Source organism: Artemia franciscana, chromosome 10 (genome assembly GCF_032884065.1).
Source record: "Artemia franciscana chromosome 10, ASM3288406v1, whole genome shotgun sequence".
In the NCBI taxonomy this organism is placed as follows: Eukaryota; Metazoa; Arthropoda; class Branchiopoda; order Anostraca; family Artemiidae; genus Artemia; species Artemia franciscana.
In genome coordinates, this window is record NC_088872.1 from 13,475,970 (window position 1) to 13,499,461 (window position 23,492).

General features: G+C 35.5%; 1 protein-coding gene across 8 annotated transcripts in view; it reads right to left on the bottom strand.

Moving 5' to 3' along the window:
* LOC136031809 (uncharacterized) overlaps nt 1-23,492 on the bottom strand; it is a 135,644-nt gene that overhangs the window by 73,031 nt on the left and 39,121 nt on the right. For 7 of the 8 annotated variants that reach the window (XM_065711624.1, XM_065711621.1, XM_065711619.1 and 4 more), the window contains exon 2: nt 18,058-19,609. In XM_065711624.1, the coding sequence (XP_065567696.1) occupies nt 18,058-19,489 (1,432 nt within the window). In that variant the 5' untranslated portion in view covers nt 19,490-19,609. Of the gene's footprint in view, nt 1-18,057; nt 19,610-22,328; nt 22,462-23,492 lie in introns of those variants that run through there. The other variant, XM_065711623.1, reaches the window with a different exon arrangement.

The window sequence follows — 23,492 nt, forward strand, 5'->3', positions numbered from 1 at the left end:
TTTTAAGAACTATTTCTTTTATCAATTGCTTCTCAAAAACTAGGAATGTAGCCTCTTCTTCTCTATTGTAGCAAGAGTGCTTATAGAAGCCAACTTGTAGACGTTTGCAATACACAATGGAAAATCTGCATTTACAGTATCGTAGTGCAATGCAATGGTCTACATTCCATTGATTTGACTCTTACTATTAAATTCAACGGGCTAGTTCGAAATCAAATAGTATTCTACACAGGCTCATATGCAGAAGAAGGAAGTCTAACTACACAGCCCATTTTCGTATGCAGGGGCAGGGATCTCCAGGCTCCCCTTGAAATTAATTTTTTTTCTGAATTTCTTAGCACTTTTTATTCAAGTTATCAAACATTTATTTTTGTTATTGGTCCCATAAAAGAATCCCAGCGTAGGAATCTGCCCCAGTCCCCCAGATTTTATTCCTTTTCTTATAGTTGGTCTATTATTTTGCTCATACAGTGCAACGGAAATATTTGCAATATACATTAGCAGTAAAAGTTTCCATTTTCCTATTCCCTGAGGATTTTTTCGTTGTAAAAATTTGCAATATACATTAACAAATCTGCATTTATACTATCGTTGTGCCAGGAGTCACAGTGATACGCAATTCATTATTATTACTTTTACTGTTACATGCAACTAGCTCGTTCAGGACCGAATAGTATTCTGCAGAGCCTGATATGCAAGGGAAGGAAGTCTCACTGTTCGTTCCATTCTCATACAAAGGAGGAGGAATTCCAAGGTTTCCCTTGAAATTTCAATCGTTTCTGAATTTCTTAGCACTTTTTATTCAAATTATCAAATAATTATTTTGTTATTGACTCCATAAAGAAATTTCAGTGTACGAATCTGCTCCAGCTCTTCAGACTTCACTCCTTTTCTTATAATTGGTCTATTATGTTGCTCATTGCATTTTGGACTATGGCATACAATATGTTACGCTATATTTCCATACCAGTACCTATTTCTAGTCTTCAAAAGCAGAGTCAGATTCTAAGATTTGCAAGACCTAGGGAAAACTATTGCGTGATTTCGTGAAAATTTTGAAAATGTGGAAAGGAGTCAGAGGGTTATTGACAACTAAAGCTATCAAGGATTTTCAATTCTTCATCTCAGTATACAAACAAATTAGCAATCAGTAATTAGGTATTGAATTAGATCTTGAGAGCTGACTTAGATATACAGAAACTAAGTACACCCCTTCCCCCTTGAAATTCCGATTGTTTTTGAGTTTCTTAGCACTTCGAATCATCAAATATTTTTGTTATTGACCCTGTAAATAAATTCCTGTGTAGGAGTCTGGTCTAGCACCTCAAATTGTATTCCATTTCTTATAATTGCCCCTCCCTATCCCTTTCCTAGAGAAAAATAAATTGCTTGTTGTAAAAAATCCTTTTTAAAATTCTGTAGAATCCCTTGATAAAATGAAGAGGGTGAAAATCTAAAAACCAGAGATTGGTATAACCTTAAAGAAATTATTAATTTGATGGATTGAGGGATATTTGTCTAATCATTTGGAGTTTGCCTGACGTTCCTGAACAGTGATTTCGGCGGTTTTTATGTCAATAGAAATATAAAAAAATCTGGTGAATATTTTGATCTAATCAAATCTTAAAGCCGACAATTATTTTTTTATAATTCCAAAATAATTATAAAACCTGTTTCCGATTTCATTCTAGATTGCCATACTTGACACTGTTGTTGTGGGGTATCAAAAAATAGAGCAAAAAATTTTTATTCAACAATCAGAGACTTTTTTCTATAATATATACTTCCTGGCTGCAGTCCCTTCAAATACTTTACATGTTTGTGTTCCGAAGTCAAAAATTCCCCTCAAAAGACTAGATCCAGCTGTAATTGGAGCCTGTGGGAATGAATAAATTACACCAAGGGACTGACCACTCGGCTTGTTCAGGAGCGATTCAGTCAAGTATTAGTTAGTTGTAACCTGTCTAAACAGTCTAGAGAATAAATAGCGTGCAGACATCAAACTTCCGGAAATAATTACAAGAAGAATTGCTAAGGATAACCTGCACCTAATCTTAATTTTGAGTGAGTAACCCCTTAAGTTCAACCTTCTTATGTTTGTTTAATTGAAGCGACAAGGAAAACTGATACATTTGTATTTGACCGAGTTGCCGCCTAAGAAAAAGAATGGACTAGGGAGTTAAAATTTGGACTTTGGCTAGGCCTTAAAGCATCGTGCTGATTTAGATCATGCACAGTCATTATAAGCTTACCTTACGTTGACTAGGATTGTAAAATTAAGGTAGAATTAGTATTTTAGTCAGTGGTCTCGAAAAAAAAAGAGACAGAATGTTCTCTAAAGGAAAAAGGAGAAATCGATCGTAATGCTTGGTTCCAAATAGATATTTATGATAAACTAACTAAGAATAGCAAACTGATCGGGTATGCAATAATAATTAGTTTTATGTTTTATTTTATATATGATCACCCCTTTGCTTCCCTCTCAATCAACAAAAGGATACCGCCTCCCGGATATGAGTAGCTACTGAACTTTCGGTGAATTAAGTGGAGATAATAGTACTATGGCTAGCTTAGACAAGGGTGGTCACTGGTGGTAAGCAAACTTCTCTGAGCATTATATGCGGCTATTGTGGGTAGGGCTGGGGGCAGTGTTGGGAAATACTTAAGTAAAAGTACTAAAGTAATTAATTAAGTAAAAATTCTGAGTACTTGTACTCTACTTAAGTAACAAATTTCTAAAGTACTTAATACTTATACTTAAGTAAAAAAGTGAAGTACTTAAGGGTACTTAAGTACTCAAGTACTTTCTTATTGGCACAGAAAAATTATATCAGCATAATGCAGGGCTGGTGCAATGAATTGAACTGCCTATATGTTAGTGGATGAATGGATTTTAGTCTTTGAGAACAGCGGCTCCCAGCCTGGTGGAAAATTTCAAAAAAGGACGCTATCATGGTGGAACTACCATATATATTGAACAGAAAGTTTTTTGTGATAAATGGAAAATTCAAAAGGATGGTGCAGTATCTATAGTGACCCCCTCATATAAGGTCTCTTGATTATCGGCAGGGGTTCCATTTTTAATTTTAACTAATGAAAATTTTTGCTTTTTTTTTCTTTCCTTGGCTGCCTAGTCTAGGTGATACCATTTTACTGACTATCTGGGCATTTTTATTGGTAAAACTACCTGAGCTTGTGAAAAAGAAAGTCAAACCCAAGACAAAAGCACAGACAGTTCAGTTTTTGTTAGCCCAACTGTCTTAGCCTATAATTGGGTTCACTTGCATAACATTCGAGCCAGATAGGAGGCTTTTGTAAGCTTTGGACGCTTATTCCCCTTGCAATTTCAGTCAACTTATGTTCAACTAACATTAAATTAACTTTTTTATTAGTCTAGCAAATGTCTATGTTTATAAATTGAATCAATTGCCTTGCCTGACACTCATTGCAGAATGGTCCCATTTTCACTTTAGATGCTTGTTTGCCTCTCATTCTTCTCATTGTTGTTGATTTTTTAATTAAAATGGAATAGTCGTGGGCATTAAGTCATGGCTAATTGTAGAAAGGCCAAGACAGATAGTCACACTGAGTGAGAAGCAAACCTGGCATTAATTCCCCCTCCCTCTTATTAGGATTGTATAAAAATGTTGTTAGTTCATTTGTAAATAGATGTGTCTATCTATTTTCCATCCATACGTCATTGCTAGGGAAGTAGAACCAGGGTAGATAGTCAAAAAGCTAAGATAGTGATAGAACCTACAGTTTCCCGAGTGTTTGGTTAACAAAACACTTGGAAAACTTAGTGTCTGGAGATGAATACTTTGATCTTAGTGATAAAGAAACAACTCATGATAATTCTGGCAACCGCGGCCATAAAACCAATTCTGTGAAGGTGGAGGTTTTATCATATTTAATGATTATAAACCTCTAAAGTTTATACAGCCACCCCTTCCAAATATTCCTTTAATGCCCCAGGGGCATAGCTTACAACCCTCGTCCTCAGGTTCTGGCGGTTGGTATCAACCCCAAAAGCCTTGTTATATGATCTTTGGACTATTTTGAATGAAAGGACTGTCTCAATATTTCTATCGGATGCATCTCGGGAAAACATGACGTGTTTTTGTGGAGGGGGGTGTTAGCTGCGCTCCGATCACTTTGACTCTTAACTGGGGCACTAGAACTTCTTATTACCAATCCAATGAGTCCCCGCCAGAGCATTTACGACCAAGCTTTCTATAATAACCTTATATGGTCACAGGGCATAATTTAAAACCCTTGCCCTGAGAGCTGTAGGGGGGGGGGTTGTCTTTCTCATAACACTTAATTTCCGGACCCTTCAACTACGATGAACAAAATTGTTTTCTCCAAATTTGGTTGGAGGTGTTTGGGGAAAGGATTTTTATGGGGGGCATTTGCCTTCCGATCATCTTCGACTAATAAAAAGAACACTCGTCTTCACAATTTCCGATCGAACGAGCCATTTTCGAAGCTTCTACGAAACGCCTTCTATAAGAACCATATATGCCCCAAGTGCATAACTTAAAACCCTTGCTCTGAGGGCTGTGGGGGGGAGTGTTGTTATCATCAAAGACACAATTTCCACACCTTTCAACTACGTTGAACAAAATGGCTATATCAAAATTTTGATCGGAACTGTTTGGGGAAATGATGGGTCTGGGGGGTATCCACCCTCCGATCACTCTGAATTTTAAAAAGGACACTAGAACTTCTGATTACCAGTCCAATGAGCCCTTTTAGAAGTTTCTACGACAACACTTTCAATAAAAACCTTATATGCCCCCAGGGCATAACTTACAACCCTTGCCCTAAGGTCTGTGAGGGTTATCATCTTCAAATACATAATTTCCGGACTTTTCAACTACGTTGAACAAAATGGCTATCTCAAAATTTTGGTTGGATGTTTAGGGAAATGATGGGCGTGGGAGGGGGGTCCACCAATCACTCAGTGGCAGATCCAGTTGGGGGCGCTCCCTAAAGTAGTGGCGTGACCGCTTGCTAATTGCGGGACCGATTGCTATGGCTGGGGTTGGGACGAAAGTTATTTTTTGTAATTGGTTATTAGTAGTTGAGTTTATGATAAATTTTTAATTTTTAAGACTGTTTCTTTTCATAAACAAGCTTGAAACAAAGTTTCAGGTACTTCGTGTGGTCTCTGTTAGATTTTACTGATAACGCATGCTACCTAAAAGTATTTATCAAGGAAATGTCTGTATTACGACAAAAGCCAACTGGGAGGCGAAAATCTACATTCCGTAATAACAAGGAGGGGAATTTAAAATTTCAACTTCTTTAGGCTGTAGAAATGATATTTCAGGATCGTGCTGTTACAACGGGCTGATTAACATTTAAACTTCGTTTTACTAGGCTGCCGAAGTATCATTTCGACAGCCTAAAAAAGTTGAGATTTTTTACTGTCGAAAACTTGTTTTCAAATCTTGCTATGTCACAGAAACGAAGAGATTGATATCATTACTTTATTTGGCTGTCATAAAATTTGAGTTTGCTTTCTTTTGCGAAGTTGGGTGGTTGTTACCTCGTTGTTGTTTTTAAGAGTATTTGTAAAATAGAAAGTAAATGCATGAGAAGTGCAAAAATCATTAATTTAAGTTTTACTTTTGGTGAGCAAGTGGTGGCCACTTTACAGCTTATTTTCACCTAATTAAAGTTCTGCATAATATGGCATATCACCTCCTCTGTTCATCCTAAAACGTTAAAATAAAGGCCAAACTCTTTAGAAGTATTTTGACTTTAATGAAGGTTCGTATAAATGTACTCTTAAATCTAAGTATATGAATCAAAATACTCCTTTAAAGGTCGGATTAGTCATTTAAGAAAAATAGATTTTCAAAAAACCGTTTATAAAGGAGGCAAATAATTATGTGTTTATTTTCTTTTCTAGCCGGAATAGATCTGTCTCTGACTTCTCAGTTTGAATCTGCAGAATGGCATCGATTTTTTTTTTCTCAAACGTTTACTAATGGAATGTTGAAAAAAGTGGAAATTCACACCACTTGAGTTGACCACGGAAATGGAATGCAATTACAATATTATTTCAGAATTTCTCACCTTCTCAATACCAACCAGTCACAAAATATAGTTATGTTTTTGTATACGGATTGCATATGTGTCCACAAAAATATTATTTCCATGATTGTTTTTTTTATAAATCAAAATTTTTACTGGACAATTCTCTTACTTAATGTTAAATCTGAGCCAATGTTTCGATTTTTTTTTTTTTTTTTTTTTTTTTTTTTTTTTTTTTGCTCAACAGATATGTCGAGATTTAAAAATTTACATTGAATATCCGGAAATCTCAAGATTAAAAAAAATTAATTAGAAATCTGCCACAGCTTGAAACCCTGAGCATTTAAATTACCAATCTATACCTATCAAATACAAAAATCACAAACACGTAATTATTTATTTTTTAAGAAGTATTTCGATTCATATACTTAGCTTGAAGCACATACCTACATGCATCTTTATTGGATCTCAGTTTCTGACGATTTTGGTCTTTATCCGAATATTTTAGGATGAATAGAAGAGGAAATACTAACGAAGAGCTCTAAACTGACAGGACTCTAGAATGACAAGACTGGCCATTATAAACGTTCACCGAGACCTTTCGATAGAGACTGATCGTGTAATAAATAGATATGGCGGGAGTATTAACAAAGAAAAAAAAACTTTTTCTTATAAAACTATGAATTCTGTAATTTAAGCAAAACAAACCAAACTTTAAAAAGTGGAAAGATACGCTACGTTGTTATGAAAAGTTAATTTTTTTTAGTAAATTCTGACAGTTCGTCAAAGTTGACACTGTTTATTAAAACATTATTTTGAAAAAAGGAATATTGACTAGTTATTGCTTTACTACCTGTACTTAAAACGCTCGTTTTAAGTTTCTTCTATGTATTTCTGCCTCTTTGTTCTATTTTTCTAGTTACACCCTCAAAAGAACTAATATTTAACTTTAATACATCTTTTTTGAATATAAAAGTTGTATCTTAATCCTCATTTTCTACTCTTTATTGCTATCATAATTACTAAGCGATGCCACAAACTTTGGCGACATGTTAAATAGTTTGACCTGTGTCACAAAGAATGCTTGACCCTAAAAGATGGTTCAAGACCATTTTTTTTTTTTTTTTTTTGACAATACAAAGCTTAACTCAGTCGCTATAGTGGTCTGAAGTGCAAAAGCGAAAAATTATGCAGAAAAATACTAAATATCATTTTTTTATAGATGGTGAACAGCTTTTTATTTTTAACTTGCGGGGTAGTTTTTATAATGTACTATTTTTTCTCAGTATTTTTATAGCATTTTAATTCCAACAAATTTATTAGAACTTTAACTCTCACCAGATTTTAAATTGAAATGTGACCATTTCCACTACCTACCTACGACGCATAATTATTGAGGTTCCTTTTAAATTGTTGGTATTTCTTTATTTTCAAGTTTATCGAAGCAACCTATTATGCGCCCCCACTAAAAAAAAATCCTGGATCCGCCCCTTCAATCACTTTCGACTATTAAAAAGGGCACTACCCCTTTCAATTTCCAATCGAATGAGCCCTTTTCGAAGTTTTTACGACAGCTCCTTCTATACGAAGTGCCTTGGTCTATGAAAAACCAAACAATAAATAAATAATACGTTGTGCCAGCATCGTTCTATACTTAGGCAGCTAGGCAGCACGTAAAAGCTGCCTATGATATAGCGATTTACCTTCTTTCTCCCCAGAGAGGAAGAACTGGCATAATTTCGCATATTGAAAATCCATTTTACCGTTGAATCTGCAAAAAAAAGAAGAGAAACTAAATACTGAATTACTCCATTTGGTTACTGGACGAGTCGTATCTAATCATATGTATAGTTAATCATGCGTAAACAACCTCGTTTGGTAATTCATTCCTTTTTTATTAAAAACTAAACCTTTAAGAAATGTATAAAGGGCTGATTTGGACCGGTAAACAATTATTCCACCCTTATACACATTTTTTGTTTACTAAAATAGAATTTTGCAAAGCTTAATCCCTTGTAAGAGTAAATAAACGAATGTCATGATTGTACTTTTTATCATGTTTGACAAAACTATTGAGGACAAGCATCATGTTTTTTGCCATTATTAATAACGTATTTTTCCTCACCGGCCCCGTTTGGTATTCGGTTTAACATGTACGGTAATTATACTTTTGCGCAATTTAGCTCTAACCAAGCGAGTAGACAGACATGCGAAAAATATGCTCTCTTGTAAAGAACCGTTCCACCTAAATTTTAAATACCTATATGGCACTTACATCCTTTGACCTGGTGATCCAGCCCCCACAACATGGAAATATTTACGTTTTACGGAAAAAAAAACTGACGAAAAAGTAGAATACTTCCTATAATTAGATACATATCAAGTATAATTCACCTATTTTTGATCCTTTCTTCGATGTTGTCCCCCTCTCCCAAAGAAAAAGAGTCCTGCTCATATGTCTTATTCCTATTCTTTATGGGTGGTAATATTTTGCTTTTATGGTAAAAAAAACACGCTTCACGTTGGCAGCGTTGTTTCACTTTGCGTTCGTTCAGCGTAGCCTACTGTCTAGTTGTTGGATTAGCGTGAAAATACGCTCTTTTAGCGTATAAGCGAAAATTAACATTTAGATAGTACTTCTGTCGTACAGTTACATTAATTAGATACATGGATACATGTATATAGAACGTATAATTAGATATAATTAGACCCATATCACGTATAATTCACCTATTTTTAATGCTTTCTTCTATGTTGTCCCCCTCCCCCAAAGAAAAGGAATCCTGCACATGTGTGTTATTCCAAATTCTTTATGGGTGGAAATATTTTGCTCTTACGGTAAAAAAAAACATACTTTAACGATGGCAGCGCTGTTTCACGTGCGTACTGTCTAGTTGTTGGATTAGCGTTAAAATACCCTCTTTTAGCGTATAAGTGTAAAATAACGTTGAGATAGTACTTCTGTCGTACAGTTACATTAATTAGATACATGGATACATGTACATAGAACGTATAATTAGATATAATTAGACACATATCACGTATAATTCACCTATTTTTAATGCTTTTTTCTATGTTGTCCCCCTCCCCCAAAGAAAAGGAATCCTGCATATGTGTGTTATTCCAATTCTTTATGGGTGGTAATATTTTGCTTTTACGGTAAAAAAAAACATGCTTTAACGATGGCAGCGCCATTTCACGTGCGTACTGTCTAGTTGTTGGATTAGCGTTAAAATACGCTCTTTTAGCGTATAAGCGGAAATTTACATTTAGATAGTACTTCTGTCGTACAGTTACATTAATTAGATACATGGATACATGTACATAGAACGTATAATTAGATATAATTAGACACATATCACGTATAATTCACCTATTTTTAATGCTTTCTTCTATGTTGTCCCCCTCCCCCAAAGAAAAGGAATCCTGCACATGTGTGTTATTCCAATTCTTTATGGGTGGTAATATTTTGCTTTTACAGTAAAAAAAAAAAAAAAAAACATGCTTTAACGATGGCAGCGCTGTTTCACGTGCGTACTGTCTAGTTGTTGGATTAGCGTTAAAATACCCTCTTTTAGCGTATAAGTATAAATTAACGTTGAGATAGTACTTCTAACGTACAGCTACATTTATCGGATAAATAGTTACACTCGTCGAGTGTTCTCAGAGGAGCTACTCACTTATAAGTTGAAAATGAGAAATGAAGGAAATGGAAACGTTGAATTCTTGATGGTCTGGACTCAAGCCAAGTTGTCAAACACCCAGTAACCCAGGTTAAATTCCTTCACGCCCTTTTTCTGAGAAGCAGAACCACGAGGGCCCCAATAGTATCCCAATATATATATACACCAAAACGGTTAACGATATACCTATTCTTGAACCACCGAGGGGCCTGAAGAAAAACTTTGGTACTTAAAATAGCACTTTCGCAACATTCGTCTATCAGATTAAGTAAAAACTAAGTTAGCCAAGAAGTATCAAAACTAGAAGTATCATTTAGAAGTATCAAAACTACATATTGAGTTCCAAAGTCAAATGAAGTAATACCACAAGGTGGCACAATCGTTCCTGAAAAGTCATGTAGTCTATACAAGATAAATGGTTAACATGGACATTTATCTTACGGCTTGATTGAACTAAGTTGATTCCCTTGATTTGTCATGAAATTATGTATGGTAATATATATTTGCACATCAACTATTCTGAGGGAGGTACATCGATTCATTGTTTAGGCAGGGAGGGTAATAGTGACCCTCCCATTGCGACAAGATGTTTATATGTAGTATGAAATATTACATTCACATGGCTACCGGCACAGACTTGAAAAGGCAAGGCATCACAAGCCTCGCCAAACAATTTCCTGGGAGATAGTTGTGGTGGTAAGTGCTACCAGTAGCTTTGACTTCAGTTATTTTAAATGTTAATATTTCTCATTTCCTATTTATATACGACATTTCTAGGTATTTAAACATGTACATAACGTGTTGAAACGAACCCTATTGTACAGGTCGCGATGGCTTCAATCGCGTAGAAGATCAGAAGTAACGCAGAATTTCCGTCCATATGAAAAATAACACCCCTGCCCCTTCAAATAAAATTCTGTAGTAAAATATAATTAACTACTTGTTCAACGAAACCATTGTTCATCGAAAATTTAGAATAAATATTAAAATTGTATCCTAGATTTTAATTACAATCCAATATTTTAATTCTTAAGCAGAAAAACCAAAAAGGTGGGACATTACCAATCAATTTACAACTATGAGCATATACAATTTAGCAGCAAGAAATCGAGGGTTAATGGGGTCGGCAGCCCACATCAAATCCTGGTTAGGCCTGGGCATTCCTGGCGTGACCAGTTATTTTGTTTTGGACGGGGGTCAGTGGCGTGACTGTGTAAGCTCAGTCAGGTTCGACCCAGCTCTAAATGGGTACCTGGAGAAACATGGGGAAGGTAAGCAGGGAGGATGTGCGAAAGCACATCATGGCTGGGTCCCCCCCCCCTATTATACTTCCTGGGTGAAGGGCCATGAAACGGAGATCAGCACTGCCGGTTATGGACCTCTTAATGGTCTAGTGCGGTCATACTTAACACTTACTTACTGGGCATCATTCGAAAAACGACGAGAAATAAAATAAAAAATAAGTTTTTTTCAACTGAAAGTAAAGAGCAACATTTACGATGAACACTAATTATTAGGTATATGAGGGGGTTACCACCTCCTCAACCGCTCACTCTTTATGCTAAAATTTAACTTTTTGTCGCAGTTTTTCAAGGATAACTGCTGAAAAACAAGGACTGTTAAATTGGAATAAGAAGCTTTTTTTCGTTCAAAGCATTAAATACTTTAGCGTAAGGAACGTGGGGTCAATGAGGAGGTGGCCACCCTCATATACAGAATAATTTCTGTAAAACTTATGGGTGCTAAGCACTTATTAAGTTAATCAAGCTTTAATTAATAATTCTAATCAAATAATAATTTAGTATTATGAGGCGTTGAATTAAGTTTTTTCCTTTTTTTTTTACTAAACATTAAGTATTGATCAAAGATAACTAATAAGACTTTTGGGGTTGATCGAAAAGAAGAGATGTAGTTTGTTTCAATAAATTCTGGATAAAAGTACCAAGGACTGGCAAAAGAGAGGGGCTAGAAGGCCAATTGCACAGGGGTCCGTAGCATGACAAGGCCAGGATGCCTCAATGTTCGCCCACTCTTATACTTTTGGAATTATGCTCTTGCTCATGGAATTAATGTGTTAAAATCAAACACTATCCGAAATTCCTACCCACATACCCTAAAACTATTCAAATTCCCATCTAAACTCGATAAAATATGAACAAAACAAAACAAAAAAGTTTTAAACGTTCATTATTTTATTGTCATAGTGGATGTATCGCCACGTAATTTGAACTTATTCTTGACTACGACAGCTTGTAGCAGTAAAATAATTCTGGTCTTTTTTTACCCTGCTCATCAGCATTACTTTTATGAAAAAAAAACATTTGCACATATACACAAACTTAAGGATAAAGATCTATATAACAGGTCCATAAATGGTCAGAAATGTTTTCAATAGTCCTGTCTTTAGTTTATCTTTTTCTAGGTACTTTTTCTATTCTGTAAATGAAGCTGTTAAAATATTGTAACGCAAAAAGCGACTCGGTACTCTCTATCAGTGTATACGTGGAGACGGCAAAATTATCAGGAAAATCTATAAAGGTTTGGAAAACCCAGCAAAACAACATTTTGGGCCAGAATATTTATATTTTGGCACAGTATAATATGTATTTAATACATTTAACATACTAAGGAGGAGTTTTAAAGGGAACATTCGCCACTCCCTTTGGAGAAAGGCAAAACTTTCGCTAAATTCTTCCCTACAAATATATTTTGGAACTTTTTAGGACTTCTTAGAATGTTTTAGAACTTTCTTTTTAGAGCTTCCTCATAACTTTGAAAGTCAGCTTTAGCATTTATTAATCATGCGCCACTTGTTTAGTTTTATATTGCTGGTAATTGACTTTTTTTTTTTCAAAGCAATTGCAATGTTGACATTTAAACATAGGAGAATCCAATTTATGGAATGGATGTACTGGATAACCTATTAGATGGAAATAAACAAGCAGGAATCAAGAGAGCTCAATTTAGTCTGGGATTGTATTATAATAGAAACCCAGAATTTTAGGGAATTTTCGGACTCCCAAAGTACATGGTGGGATAAAGAGCATCCCTGTATATTGATCAAAGATGGTTACAACGAACCTGCAGCAGTTCAGTCCCCGTCCTCTCTTACAGAAAAAGCAAACAGCATATTTAGTAGCTACTGCATTGCAGACTGTCATAAAAAAGCAATTTAAAGTACGAATTGCATACTTGTATAATACATTCTGCTCAATTCGTATACTTTTAGACAAAATTGAATGCATTTAAGTTCGCATTTCGTGACTTCAATTTCATGAAAGATGAATAAATAAGCTGTAGCTTATATTTAGGACGACAGAACATGAACCTGTATTTCTCACACTTTCACTGGATAATAGTACCTTTTTTATCCCAAGAAATTCTCCCATCTTTTTCTGACAATTCAGCAGGAACTATATTACCTAATCTTCCTATCATACAATATCACGAGGGTTCACCTTTTTTTTCAAATTAAAGGGTCGGCAAGTTCAGTTGGCATGAAAAACATATTATGGAAAAAATTATCTAAAATGAAGCAGTTATTTAAAATCCATACGTTTATGTTTCGTGACTTGGAATTCATGGAACATGAATACATAATTCACAGAGCATACATTAAAGGCAATTAAATATGTAACTATTTCTCACACTTGTACGTTAATCACTGGCTGACTTATCCCAGGATATTCATTTTACGATTGTACTGGAATCCCAGCACCTAATTTTAATAATTCATATTTATCTAGAGATTGACAGGAGAATTGACATGGCCAATAGGTCATGAAAAAAAAAAATAAGTTCACATAGAAATGTCATAGATTAAACATAAGAATACCTATATTTCCTAGACATCCACATTTTAAATTTTATCAAGATTTTCCCTGGATTTCATAACACAATGGGTAATGTCCATCGAATGGGAAAATAAGATCCGACTGAGCAATCAAATCACATGTAATCTCGCAAAGTAAACATATGGATGCATAGTTTTGGGGAAGCGTATTTTTGAAAAAATAGCTCAATGGGACATCACTGCCCAGTATGTTCTTTTAACATTTATGTTGGGATTTGGACACTCGATTTTATTAAAGCATACAAGGGATTTCAAACTCAATTTCCTGAAGTGAAAGGTCCTTAATGTGATGTGTATCTGCATTTCATTATTTCGTTTATAAGAAAAAGCACAATATTTCGAAGGTTCAAACATAAAATATCCTTTTAGATTAAATATAATTATTATTATTATTAATCAGAAATTATAACTAATAAGATGCTTAAGTAAAACCCTAATTCTGAACGAATATTAACTGCCACCTAGCGTGGCTCTTCAGTACTAAATTAATATAACAACGTTCAGAGTAGCCTATACAAGGTGAAGTATCTGTATATGACAACAATGATAAATATTTATGGAAATTGCTAATGGATGGGATGCAGTTTTGTTTAAAATAATTCTGTTCGTATTCTATTACATCCCATTTTTGGTTAGGCAATTATCAATGTCTAAGATAAATGTGGTTGTAATGGCTTTGACAATTGGCTGAACAAAAAATTAGCTTCAATTCAAAATTCGGTTGAACTAATTCGTAAAACTGAAAAAGAACTTAGCTGTAAGATTTCCATAATATATTTTAAAACGATTAAAAAGATTGATCATCTCATAGAGCTCAGCAAATAATCAGGATTTTTTTTTGGGGGGGGGGTTTGGGGGGGGGGGGGGTTCAATGAAAAAAAATTATTTGACAATTTGGACCAATAGCGCCGAAACAATCGGGAAATATTAGGATTTTCCCCCTCCTCCAGCGTATGTCCCTGTTTAGAGCTGCATTCACTTTTTATTTATTTTTTTGAAAATGCTAGGGCTCAGGAGATATTACCACTTATGGCCCACTGAACCGCTGACATCACTGACATAAATTCGTTTAAAGGGTTAGAGTAGGTGTAGCAAATCCGCCAAGGTAGTATTTAACATTCACAAAGCATTTTATGCTAGTACTGCTCCCAGCATTACTTTTTTTTAGGCTTCGTGATTATTGGAACATAGTTAAGCCTATTCGACCGGCGGGCGCTAAACTTCAGAGCATTGGCCCATGGTTAAAAATAATGATTTCGTGGCGCAGAAATTTTTGAAAATAAAAACAGAAGTTTCTAATGTATTACATTCTAATCAGACCCTAGAGTTACTTTCCCACTCCTATAAAATCGTTACTAAGCTTTGAGTTTGTGGCTATATAACACCAACAAAAAGAAAAAAACTACAGGGGGAGGGGGGTGCCATATTAAACTTGTTCCAAATGATTTTTTCCCCGGAAACTATAGAAATAATGGCCTAAACTGGACACAGCTCGTATATTGCTCTACTCCTCCAGGCAAAAGCCCCAAATTTATGCCCTCCCCCGTAAACACGGATTACCCATGCGCGCACATATGGCCTGCCACCCCCAATTGGTATCCTGAAACCTGAAACGAACCTAAGACTATTATAATAGCTAACACAGTTTAGAAAATGAACTGGTTATTGATTGCAATATAATTATTTTTATGAAGAATTTGAAAATGAAATTCTCATTTCAATTTCTTTGTTAAATTAAAAATGTAATCAGACTTTCCCTAGTAGTTAAAGTTTTCAAACACTTCGTGGTAACAAACTGTAGTAAGGAGCGATCCGGCACAATAGTAACCAAAACTCTAAAAAATTGAATTTTGATATCAATAGCTACATCAAAAGAATCGCATTTTAATCCTGTTTTTCAATATATAAGTTTCATCAAGTTTAGTCTTACCCATCAAAAGTTACGAGCCTGAGAAAATTTGCCTTATTAAGGAAAATAGGGGAAAACACCCCCTAAAAGTCGTAGGATCTTAACGAAAATGACACCATCAGATTCAGCGTATCAGAGAACCCTACTGTAGAAGTTTCAAGCTCCTATCTACAAAAATGTGGAATTTTGTAATTTTTGCCAGAAGACAAATCACGGGTGCGTGTTTATTTTTTTTTTTTTTTTTTTTTTTTTTCTTCTTTTTTTTCTTTTCACCAGGGGTCATCGTATCGACCAAGTGGTCCTGGAATGTCGCAAGAGGGCTCATTCTAACGGAAATGAAAAGTTCTAGGGCCCTTTTTAAGTGACCAAAAAAATTGGAGGGCATCTAGGCCCCCTCCCACGCTCATTTTTTCCAAAAGTCAACGGATCAAAATTTTGAAATAGCCATTTTGTTCAGCATATTTGAAAACCATAATAACTATGTCTTTGGGGATGACTTACTCCCCCACAGTGCCTGGGGGAGGGGCTGCAAGTTACAAACTTCGACCAATGTTTACATATAATAATGGTTATTGGGAAGTGTACAGACGTTTTCAGGGGGATGTTTTTGGTTTTGGGGTAGGGTTGAGGGGAGGGGGCTATGTGGGAGGATCTTTCCTTGGAGAAATATGTCATGGGGGAGAAAAAACCGTCAAATTCAGAGCTTAATATACAATGCTGGGTGTTCGGAGCCTCTCTATTATGGAGTATAATTTGAAAATAACACAACTATACGAGCGATAAAACATATATACCACAACCATAACTCAACTAACGAAAGAACTGCTAAGAGATAACACAACTATAAAGCGAAAACAGGTGAAAACTAACGGGAAAATAAACGAACTAAGAGGTGGAAGGGGCCCAGAGAAAAAATAAAATCCTTTTCCAATTTTGAGCCTAACTTCCGCAAAGGAGTAATAATGTCAGAAGCCCCGAAATACCGAATTATTTTCTTTTTCCTATAACACCGGGGTAAATGAAACAGAAACTTACAATAGCGGAAATATAATATACACAATTCAGCCAGATCTTGTCTTTTTTTCAGGATAGGTGAAATACCAGATAGGAAAAGTATTGAATGGTCGCAAAAACTAGTGTATAGCAATGCAAGCGCTTTTCGATAATAATGACCACGATTAGCTACTATTTTACCATAACCCGCTTTAAGTTTTCTTTAATATGCCGTACAATATTGATCCTAGAAGCTAGTAGATTCCAATAAATATGAATGCTTGACCGCCGCAAATCAGAGACACAATGGATGGAGAAGTTAGAACACGGATTTCAAATGGGCATAGACTTTGCATTAAAGACTAGGTACTCACACTTATCAATATTCAATGACAGACCAACAGTTTTGAAATGTTTTGAAATAGATGATACGGAATTCGAGAGGCTAGATCTAGAACGGCTAGATCTAGAAGTATACCATCCGCATATGCAATACAAGAGACATTTACCAAATCAAACAGTTCGTGGTTTACTGTTTTAAAAAGAAGAGTTGAGAGAAAAAGTCAAACTTTAGCGTAAAGAGCGGGGCGCTGATGAGGAAGCAGCCCCTTTCATATACGAAGTAATTTCTGTTCGTTTTAAGTTTTAATGTCGCTCCTTACTTTCAGTTGAAAAAATTTGTTTTTTTTTTATTTAATAGCCAAATAAGTATACGTTCTAAGGTGTTTGGGAGACAAAAAATTAAAAAAAAAACTAATGCGCGAAATCTGAGCGTGAAAGGAATAAATTTAATATACTTTTGAATTTGGTACACAATTTTGCTTTAAACCCTTCTTAAAACAATTACACTTTATTCTTTATAAATGTAAAATTCCAAGCTTCAGAGAAACTAACTTAAAAAAAAAATATTAAGGGAAATTATGTGTGATGCTGATAGGACACTTCAGATTACATTTTCAAACTCTGTAAAAAAAAAAAAAAAGTTCTCTTTGAACCGTGCGTTTTATTTCTTCATAGAAAAAAGTTTAATTTCCTTATAAATGCTCGGTGTAACGCAATAGCAATGAACAAGATAAGAGAAATGAGTAATAAACAAGAACAGTAATAATTAGTAAACACTTATTAAGTAAAAATTCAGCAAATAATGTAATAAGTATATAAAAAATTTAAACAATAGCGAATTTCGGCAAAAGTTTAAACTAAGGGCATTTCAAACGCTTAATTTAATTAAAATTTTAGTTTCAAATTTATTGAGCCTCCTAATTGCTTAGCTGAATAGCCCTGAGGTACAAAACTTCACGAAAAAGGATATTTCGGTTACTGGTACACTTTAAGCAATTGCAAGGTTATAATGATGTTTGATTTGAGTGAAAATACTGTTTGCGCACTCTTTTAGCAAATGCCTCAACAATCATCGTTTATCTTACAAAGGAAGAGGTAAAATGACTGTACAGAGCAAAATTTATCAAGGTCGTCGACATCTTAATTTGCTTCTCTTTTGAGTCTTCTTCAAGTTTGTTGTTATATTTTAACCGGATATACGCTTCTGTTTAAAAATATTAACTTGTACTTACCAGGTTTATGGTCTTTATGCTTCGTAGCAGATGAAACATGGCCTTTGTTTTGAACAAAAAGAAGGCACGGCTGATCAATAATTTCATCATCTATAAGAAAATCTCTTTCTCTTGAAGAATGTGAAACGCTAGACTCAGATTCAGACTGTCTTTCAACCCCAGACGAACCTTGACTTGGTTCATACGCTTTTGAGGATTTCCATTCTTCTAAGGGTGGGGTCTCATGAGCACAATCTATTTCAGAGGACAGTACCTCCACTGCTTCAAGGGCACGCTCATAGTCATTCACTGTAGCAAAAACATCAGCTGTCTCCAAGGAATGAAAGTCAATATCAGTTTCTATATAAGGTCTTATTTCTACACTGTCACTTTTAGCACTGGGGGTCTCAACTTGAAGTTCCTGCTGAGTACCACAAGAACTACTAACAGATTCACGAATATAATCAGTTTCGTTCTCATAAATAACATCTTCCATTGGCTTGTTCTGGGTGGCAAGTTGCTCAAGTCGACACTGACCGTCACTAATTATCATAGCTAAAAAGGGCCCAGTTATTTCACTACAGTTAATATCAGGCTTATAACAATGTTTCTGAGTATTAGATTCGAGGGAATTTTGTGGTCGTACAGGAGGGCGTTTTAAGGCCGCATTCATTGCATCAGGACTCAAGTCGCTAATAATTTCAAAGCTCGAACTTCGTGAGTCTGAACATTTGCTTTTAGAATCAACAAAAGAAAACCGTTTCGCTGTAAATTTCCTTACCGGACTGCGAGCCTTCCTTGTAATAATCTCAGGTGTCCGGCTTCCTTGAGGAAGGGTTGAAGCCTTCTTAGTGGCTGGTATTGGAACAGCAGACGCTTGTTGCTCATTCTTAAAAATCCCACTTTTTATCCTGAAGGAAGACGACTTGAAGCTCAATCGAGACAATAGGGACTTTTTTTTAGGACTCTCTGGTGGTTGTTGTACTGTTATAGCTGGTTCTTTAGATATCATCATATCAGAATAATGCGATTCCTCAAACTTTCTATAACTTCCACGAGAATATTCATTTCTTTCAAACTCTTTCTTACTTTTGCCCAAGGCTGGAACACTGGATGTTTTCGAGACTCCAGTCCCTGGTAGGACTCCCTGTGAACCCTTAATAGTAGGGAGTTTGGAACTTGGCACAGGCAAAGAGGATCTCACATCAGGTGACTTACTGACTGATACTGTTTTGTTATAACCAAAAGTTCTTTGTGGTTGACGCAATTGAACATTACCATTTTCCTCGCGATTATCGTAAAGCCCTGAGGTTTCAGATTTATTAGCAGTTTTGCTGCCAAAACCCGGCAATCTCAGTTTAGAGGATTCACATTTTGCTCTATAGCTATTGGGTTGTACGTCAGTATAACGAGTCGGCGGCTTTATGCGATTCCGATTTACTTCAGTAGCCATAAAAAGGTCTCTATTGGTCAAAGAGGGGTTGGAAAGGGTAAATTCTTCAATAGGCACGATTGATTGATTGTTCTGCTTCTTTATTTCATGCCATATTTTTGCTGGGTGACACTCTGAACTCTGAAAAGGGTAAAAGTTCAGCACAATTAACACTTAGTTGAAGAGAGGATACCAGTAGCTTTTAATAAAGACTCTTTTTTTTCGAAACTAACAGAACAGCATTTTTTCTGTTAAGAAAGACCGAATGGATTAGGTTTGAAAAAGTGGAGAAATTGAAAGGGGATTTGCACAGTCGCTATAATTTGGTTATTCGAAAATGGTGGCCGGCGTTTACCCCCCTCCCCGTCGCTTACCCACAGAAAAATACCCCCACCCAGCGTTTACCTCCACACCCGCAGAAAATACCCCCCCGGAATATACCCCACCTTGGAAAATAAGGCTTTCCAAATTTAAGAATTTCATTTGAGTTTTGTTTTCTCTTTATTTTCCGTAGCGGGAAAGAATTTTGGTACTTGTGTATTGTATGCCACTTCCTCAAGTTTATGCTATGTAAAAATCGAGAACAAACCAGGTTCTTCGTTAGTTGTTTTCAGCTTAGTGTGAGACAAGACACAGGCAAGTGACAGAATAGATGGGAAATATATAATTTGGGCTATATATTTGCACATAATGGGGGGGGGAGGTAGGTAAAAGTATTTGGACAGTTTGAAGTCAAAAAACAATTCTTACTTCATAATATGCAGAATAATTGTACCTAACACATTTTGTATAGAGATTCACTATACTTGAACTCTCTCCCCCCTCCGCTTATGTGCAAATATATAGCCCATCTTTTTTTTAAGTAACGAAGAAACTAACAAAGAACCTGGTCTGTTTTCGGGTTTTACACATCGTAAAGTTGAGTAAATGGCGCATAATACACAATTACCGGAATTTTTCATGGACAGAGAGCCGGATTTCCCATTATTTATTCAAAAACGATCAGAAATTAATTTCTTTGAAAAAAAAAACATTTCTTTTTACTAAAAGTAAGGAGCAACATCAAAACTTAAGTCGAACAGAAATTATCATGTATATGAAAGAAGTTTCCCCTTCCACAAGACCTTGCTCTTTAAGCTAATGTTTTGAATTTTTGTCCTCATTCTTTAAGAAAGATTCCTGAAACACAACGACCGTTTAATTATAACAATAAGGTTTGTTTTAAAATTCAATATAAAGAAACTTTAGCGAAAAGAGTGGAGTCTTGAGGAATAATGACAGTGTTGCCAAGTATGGCTCCTCGACAATGTTTTACGGATAAACCATGACAGATTGCCAAAGACTGTGCCTATTGGCCATCCATCTTGGGCCAACCGAAAGCAGGTCCTCCCCATATGGGATAGAAAGAGGTCATAAGAAAGGACTTAAGGGAAATTGAAACTTCAGGTGAGGGGATTAAAGTAAAGCTTTGAATGTATTGGAGTGGAGGAGGAGCGTGCGCAGCTGTGTCAGAAAGTGGCTCGGCAATGCAGTGATTTGCCAGTACTAATAGCAGTATTCATTTCGCAAGATAGTCGCTTGCTATAACATCTATTTGACAAAAACCAGCCGTCCTAGAAGTTTAAATCTCCTGCAACATGTGCAGCTGACACATTTACCCCAGCTTTCCAATAGCGTTGGCTACTCTTAGTGAACGTTTGAAAATTAAGATTGTCAACAATCAGTATGTAAGAAAAGCTGGGACAATTAACGTAGGAAAATTTCAACGAAACTGAGTATATTCGTATACTGCAAACTTTTTATAAAGAAGGTTACATAGAAGGTCAAGATTGGACCCTATTGTATGCAAAGAACAGAGACTATTCTTATATCCCTTCCATCAGCGGAACCGACAAATTGGGGCAATTCATGCTGGGACTCGGGACTACACCAGGAAGAAGTAAACAACTTGTTAATAGTGGTTGATTGTGCTGATGATTTGTTAACCAAATACTAAAGAGACTAAACCGAGGCCAAATTATGAAAATATTGCATTTATTTTTCAACCTTATCTCCTGAATAAGGGTCATTCGGTTTCACAAATATTTGAAATTCAGGTGTACTTTTTTTCAATCGCCCTTGTTTCCCAGGGTTCAGTCTCACGGATAAATGATTGGCCAATATTTGTATTCAGCACTCTATGAACAATAGTAAAAAAACAAAATATATATTTAAAATCGGTACTTTTATGAAATATCCCCTACCACTCAAGTTGTTCATTCATTTACGCATTGCAGAACCGGCTTTTTGTTAGTTTCTTTCAGCTTAGCCTGAGATAAGACAAAGAGAAGTGACAGAATAGATGGAAGATATATAACTTGGGCTATATATTTGCACATTAGGGGAGATTGGGGGTGAAGTATTTGGACAGTGTGAAATTAGAAAATAATTCTTACTGTATAATATGCAGAATAATTGTGCCTAATACATAAGGGATGCTGAGCCGCTTCACTTTATCCCCCCCCCCCTAATGTGCACTTATATAGCCCATATTTTTTCTAAAGTATTATATTTTATTATACTTAGATATATTTCATTAGGATTGAGCGTCAGAAAAACATATTAGAAGGATATTAGGTAGGGGTATTTCATACAAGTACCAAAAAATCTTATTATGCTTTACTACTGTCTTTACATAACGAAAATCTATTAGTATACAAATTTCGAAAATAATTTACAAGCCTTCAATATATTAGACTAAGGCCAACGTTAGATCAGATATAGGCTATAATTGATGTGCGCAAGTACTACTATGTCGTCATAGGCCTGCATAATATCAAAATATTATCATAACTCACAAGTTTGCATTTAACCTTCTCACCTTTTTCCAATAAATTGAAAAAGAAGAACTCCTTTTGAGAAAACCGTCTAACTTGTTCACATTATCATATGACGCTCAAACTAAATAATTGCACTAGGGAAACCAGATATAGGAGTTAGATATGCATGCAATTACAGACCTAGCTACAGAACTATCTCTAATTTAATGTAAGATCTGATCAGGGATTCAACTGTAAAAACAGCGCTCTATCATATAATGCATAGTTTATATAATCGTACAATGTGCATAGAGATAAGATGAAAGCGAGTTTTTTTTTTTTTTTTTTTAATGCGGCAATTAAAATACACTTTACAATGCGAATCAGCATTAAATATAAACTTTGCTATACTCTAAAGTATAATACTCACGTCATGTCTGCTATTTCTCTTTTTTAGTTTGATAAGCAGGACAAATAAGTACTTATATTCGAGCAACAATTTCAAATCAAAACTGGATGCAAGGAGGAGGAGGGAGCTGTTGTCACTAGAACTGGATACAAGGAGGTTGAGGGAGCTGTTACCTCTTCTCTGGTAAAATTGTCAAGACTCCTCTCCCAATGACCAAAAAACAGGTGATAGCCTTTTCTGCTTTCTAGATTACTCCAGGATTGGCACACTTACAACTCAGGCACGAGCTACATGACGACGAGAGATTAATGTAACATAGGAAAACTTCAAATTTTATCCTTAGAGAACCATAAATTTAGAACAAAATTTCGAGTCTGCATAAAAAATAACTTTAAGCTGAAATTATTATTATACTATCCTCTTATGCCAACAAGACATTTCGCCTTTTTTATTGATTCGTGGTTAAATAGGTACGCAGGTTTGAATTTATCAAATGATCTTCACGGTTGTTGCAACAATTCTTCATGTTTCTATATAATTAATCTATTTTCCAGGTCTTTTTCAAAGTTGTGCCTCCAATATGTCAGGCAATCTTCGAACCAATTATTGCATGCGTGTCTGCAGGGTCGTATCCAGGATTTTTTTTCTAGGGGGGGGGGGGGGGGGGTACAAACAAAAACTTAAAAAACGCATTAAAAACTCGTTTATATTCATTTTTGTTACATTTTTGCGAGGACTAACATTCCGGGGTGGGCGTGGGGGGTGGGTAGTCACCCCCCGTCCCCGCGTGTCTGTCATCCTATTCCACTCGGTAACT